This window comes from Drosophila montana, unplaced genomic scaffold, assembly GCF_035044405.1.
Source record: "Drosophila montana isolate Dmon_TW-CO22-7 unplaced genomic scaffold, ASM3504440v1 contig_2583_1, whole genome shotgun sequence".
Classification (NCBI taxonomy): Eukaryota; Metazoa; Arthropoda; class Insecta; order Diptera; family Drosophilidae; genus Drosophila; species Drosophila montana.
In genome coordinates, this window is record NW_026997446.1 from 102211 (window position 1) to 106816 (window position 4606).

A 4606-nucleotide genomic window follows, 5' to 3' on the forward strand; every position below is an offset into this window, starting at 1 on the left:
AACTTTACAAATAAATATTTTTGTAAGAAGAATTCAACAAATTTTCGAGGTTAACGTCAAAACCTGACCGAAATTCCAAAAGTCGTAAGATTCAGTTCAGTTTTGGCCAAGTTATTTGAGATTCAAATCTTAAGGATTATATTCTTTGGAATATTTTTAATACTTTTTACAACATTCCTTGACAGTAAGACTTATCATAGCTGAGGTCCTTTTGTGTTTTCGAAACCCCCACAAAATGTTTTATAATCCAAATGATGAGAGAAATTTCAAAAAAAGAAAGGTTCAAAATATAGCCGAAACATATTTCCGTAGAATAAGTTAACAAGTTTAAAATTCATACCAACTATTGAAAGCATCAATCACGTGTCCTTTCGTCTGTTACTCAAATTTGTCAGTGCAATGTTACAGGGTATGAAAACATTTAAAATGCGTCGCTCTCACAGCTCCCAAATGGCTTAAAATTTATGGCACAAATAAACGAACTGGACAGGAGTCACCCAAAAAAAAAACTGGGCGGGGACCAGTTCAATTTCGATTGGATGCCCGCAGCAGCTTCACTTCCTCCCCCCCTGTGGTCAATCACCTGCCAATGCGCAAGAAATGAAAACACAAATAAATTAATATTTGGCTTAGTGAAATTCAATTTCTTTACGAGTGTCCAGTGTCCGTTGACACGACAAAGAGGTCGACAGGGATACGGCTGCTGGCTGACGATAAAACGCTTTCGTTTTCAGGTAATTGCTTGTAAGTGGCATAAACATAAAACGAAAAGCGAATATTTATGACATTGGAGTGGTTACATTGATGGCAATGCGAACTACCCATTCAAATTCAAATGCCAACGGCCAACAAAGTGCCCGATTATCGTTTCCGCAACAAACCACTTTCGACAGACACTGACCGTTTCCGGTATTTAAAATTTCGTTTAAGCGATTTGTTATTTAGTATATCTGTTGGCTACGATTGTTGCATTAAATCGGAACATGATAATAAATCCTTTTAAATTCACAGGTATTTTATATTCTTATAATTACTATTCTTAATGTTCATTATAAAGTTAAATATATAATTACATTATCACTTTCTTGTGCACTCGGTATTTTCTGCATTCGGTATTTTAAATAAAGTCGAATGCAGCCACACTGAACAGCTGACTGCAGCCCAAAACAGTTTTAGCTTTATTTGTCTTAAATGCGAAAATTTTAAGTGCATCCAAATTGGTTAGATTTAATTAAACTATATAGTGCAACACTTGGGAATGAACTAAGCTAGTTGGACTGATTAAGATGAGCGCTGCACTGCAAGCAAAGGCGCTGTTAATACGCGCAGTCGAGTGCGATCAGAGCGGACGAATTTTGGAGGCGCAAACGCTTTATCAAGATGGAATTGCCCAGTTGATGACTTTCGTCAGCACCGAGCCGGATGAGGTGAAGCGCAAAGGTTTTCTAACTAGAATCAAAGAGTATATGGATCGCGCAGATGCCATCAAGGCACGCGTCAATGGCCAACTGATGCTGGGCGAAGTCGTAACCCATTTGTCGATCGAGGAGAACGACACGGGATACGATTATGATCAGATATTTGGCAAATATATGAACGATCAGACCACAGAGATTATGCTCGAGGAGCCCTACTTAAGCCAAAACTATCAAGTAAGTGTTACGGCTTAAGAAACAACAAGATCTAATATTAAAACCCTTTGTTGCAGTACCAAAATCTTGTACGCTTCTTGGAGCTGGCTGTGACAAATTGCAAGCAATTGAAATACGTTCGATTGGTAACCAAAAAAGATGCCGCAAATGTGGACCAGCAATCAACAAACATAGGCCAGATCAAGGCGGATCTGGAGCGCCGACAGATCTCCTTCTACATCAAGTTCGAAGACACATTGCACGATCGCAAAATATTGTAAGCCATATTAGCTAACATATAGTATCTTATCTAATCTGTTCTGTTTTTAGCCTGAGCAATGGTTATATTATCAAAATTGGACGAGGACTGCACTTTTATAAGGCATCCAATCCCATGTACTCCATCGGTCTGACAAACTACAAGTATAGAAAATGCCTGCAGACAGATGTCGACATTTGGCGAACTTCGCGCATTCCCAATTAAATAAGAGAGACAATCGATTCCAAGAAGCAGTTAGAAAAGTCAAAAGTATTTTTGTGTGAGTTTTACCTTTAAATTTAATAATAAAGTTTTTCAGCTTTTTATACCGCCCAGACCAGAGCTGGAGATTTTTCGGTGTGCTATAAATTTTGCAGTCGCGAAGACACTCGCACGAAGAATATATGAATATGGCTGCAGGGACGTTGTTTTTTTTGCGTTTTTTTGCTGGCACAAAATGTTTAAAATTCATAACTTTCATGCCACTTCGGATGCGGAGGCAGCTGCACAGCTGGTGAGCTCTGGCTGGAAGCCGGCTTCTGTCTGTTGGCTGCTGTTTTAAATGCCAGCGGGCGGCCAATGCAGTTGCATAAAAGACAGAAGCGGAAGCGCGCTCGATACCTCAACGGCACCAGCAGGAGTCGTCGCTGTGTCCTTAACCAGTTGCCAGAGCACAGCTTAAAGCCACCCAAGCTCAACGTCTCCGCCTCGCACTCTCCTCAGATGGCAAAGACATGTGTGCGTGGATAATTAGAACTGCGCCACAGTTGGCTGCACATTCTCATTCAGCCTGGCCAAAAACAGGGTCCACCTTTTGGAGGGGGCCACACAGAAACACACACACATAGAGAAACACAGACAATATATTTTCAATTTACTTGGTGGCATGCCAAGGATTTATCAACAGATGAAGGCAATTGTTACGCGCCGCGATGAGCCGGCCTAATAAATTGCACCAGAGCTAAAATGCTTTGCTCGCTTTTAAATTTTATGGCGCGTAAGAAGGGCACACTAATGCGACTGTCAAGCCAAAACCGAAGCCCCCTCCCACGCCCACGCCCACCACAGTTTTTGCCACCCCTAATTTTGGTTTGCAACTGAAATTGTGACTGGGCTTCCATTTGGGCTAAGCTGGCTATTCATTGCTGGGATCATCTAAACAAGCAACAAGAGAAACAAGCGAGAAAGCATTCCCAAATTGCGTAAGGCTACGGCCTAGGATTTTCGGCGCTCTTGTGGCCTAACCTGACAATTAGATGGTTCAGTTGCTGCCAAAAAGGAAATCTGTAACTACATCCATTCAAATATAGACTAGAGACAGTTCCAAATACGAAGAGTACAAGCTTTAAAGTCGAGTAACAGTTGCAATGTTTTTACATATTGATTGTTATATTGAGATAATAATATATTATGCTATAAAGGCAGTTCCCCAGATTCCTGTTGAATTCATTTTGAAAAGACGCGAATAGTTTAAAACTTTTGCCAAGCAAATACTTTGCATTCCAGCTAACATCCGGCAACATACTTAATGAACGTAAAGCACGTTTAATTAGTTCAAATTATTGAGATATTATGAATTTTGTACAAACTTCTAAACAAAATGTCATAGTTACAATGTCTTATTAGAGATAAAAAGAATAAATATGGGCTGGGCTATGCCTTGGCAAATTTTTTTGTCTTTGAAAAAGTTTTCTCCCGAGAAAACAACCCTCTTGTTTTTCATACGAGAACCTACGACCGAGCGGTCCTATGGCAGCTATATGATGAAGTGGTCCGAGGTCAACAAGATTTTGCATAAATGAAGGGAGCATAGTGAAACTTATAAATGCCAAGTTTGGTCAACATATCTGGAAAAACAAAAAAGTTTTCCATACAACAACTCAATTTTCGTCCGACCGTTCCTATGGCAGCTATATGATATAGTATTCCGATGTAAACAAGATTTTGCATATATGAAGGGAGCATAGTGAAACTTATAAATGCCGAGTTTGGTCAAGATATCTGGAAAAACAAAAAAGTTTTCCATACAACAACTCAATTTTCGTCCGACCGTTCCTATGGCAGCTATATGATATAGTATTCCGATGTAAACAAGATTTTGCATATATGAAGGGAGCATAGTGAAACTTATAAATGCCGAGTTTGGTCAAGATATCTGGAAAAACAAAAAAGTTTTCCATACAACAACTTAATTTTCGTCCGACCGTTCCTATGGCAGCTATATGATATAGTGGTACGATGTTGATAGGATTTGACATACATATAGGGGAGCATAGTAAAATTAATAAATGATGGGTTTGGTTAAGATATTTTGATAAACAAAAAAGTTTTTCATACAAGAAAGCAAACATGGACTGAGCTATGCCTCGGTATATTTTTCTTTAAAAAGATTTTGCCCGTGAAACCAACCCTCTAGAAACTATATTAAATGGTGACAGATCCAAATACTTATTATATATTATATATAAATATAGATATATATATTATGTAAGTAAGGAATCGCTGCTGTCTGCTTAAAGGACTCGCAGCAGCTGCCTGAGGCAGAGGAAACGCTTGTTGATGTTGCTGACTTGGCGCAAACACAAATAAGCCAACCCCCTTCGACTGCTACTGGAATGCCAAGCAACAGTTAACAACAAATCCTGCCACACGTTGTCTGCCAATTTGTGCGTCCATGAATGCAGTTGTTAAATAGAAAGGAAACTACAATACATGC

At 39.3% G+C, this 4606-nt stretch overlaps 1 protein-coding gene across 1 annotated transcript; it reads left to right on the forward strand.

Annotated features, from left to right (window-relative positions):
- Positions 1-1145: 1145 nt before the first annotated feature.
- On the forward strand, positions 1146-2216 carry LOC135429043 (MIT domain-containing protein 1). Its single transcript, XM_064683210.1, has 3 exons — positions 1146-1652; positions 1709-1908; positions 1962-2216. Exons 1-3 carry the CDS (start codon positions 1287-1289, stop codon positions 2113-2115), a joined length of 720 nt encoding a protein of 239 aa, XP_064539280.1. The 5' UTR covers positions 1146-1286; the 3' UTR covers positions 2116-2216.
- The last annotated feature ends 2390 nt before the right edge of the window (positions 2217-4606 follow it).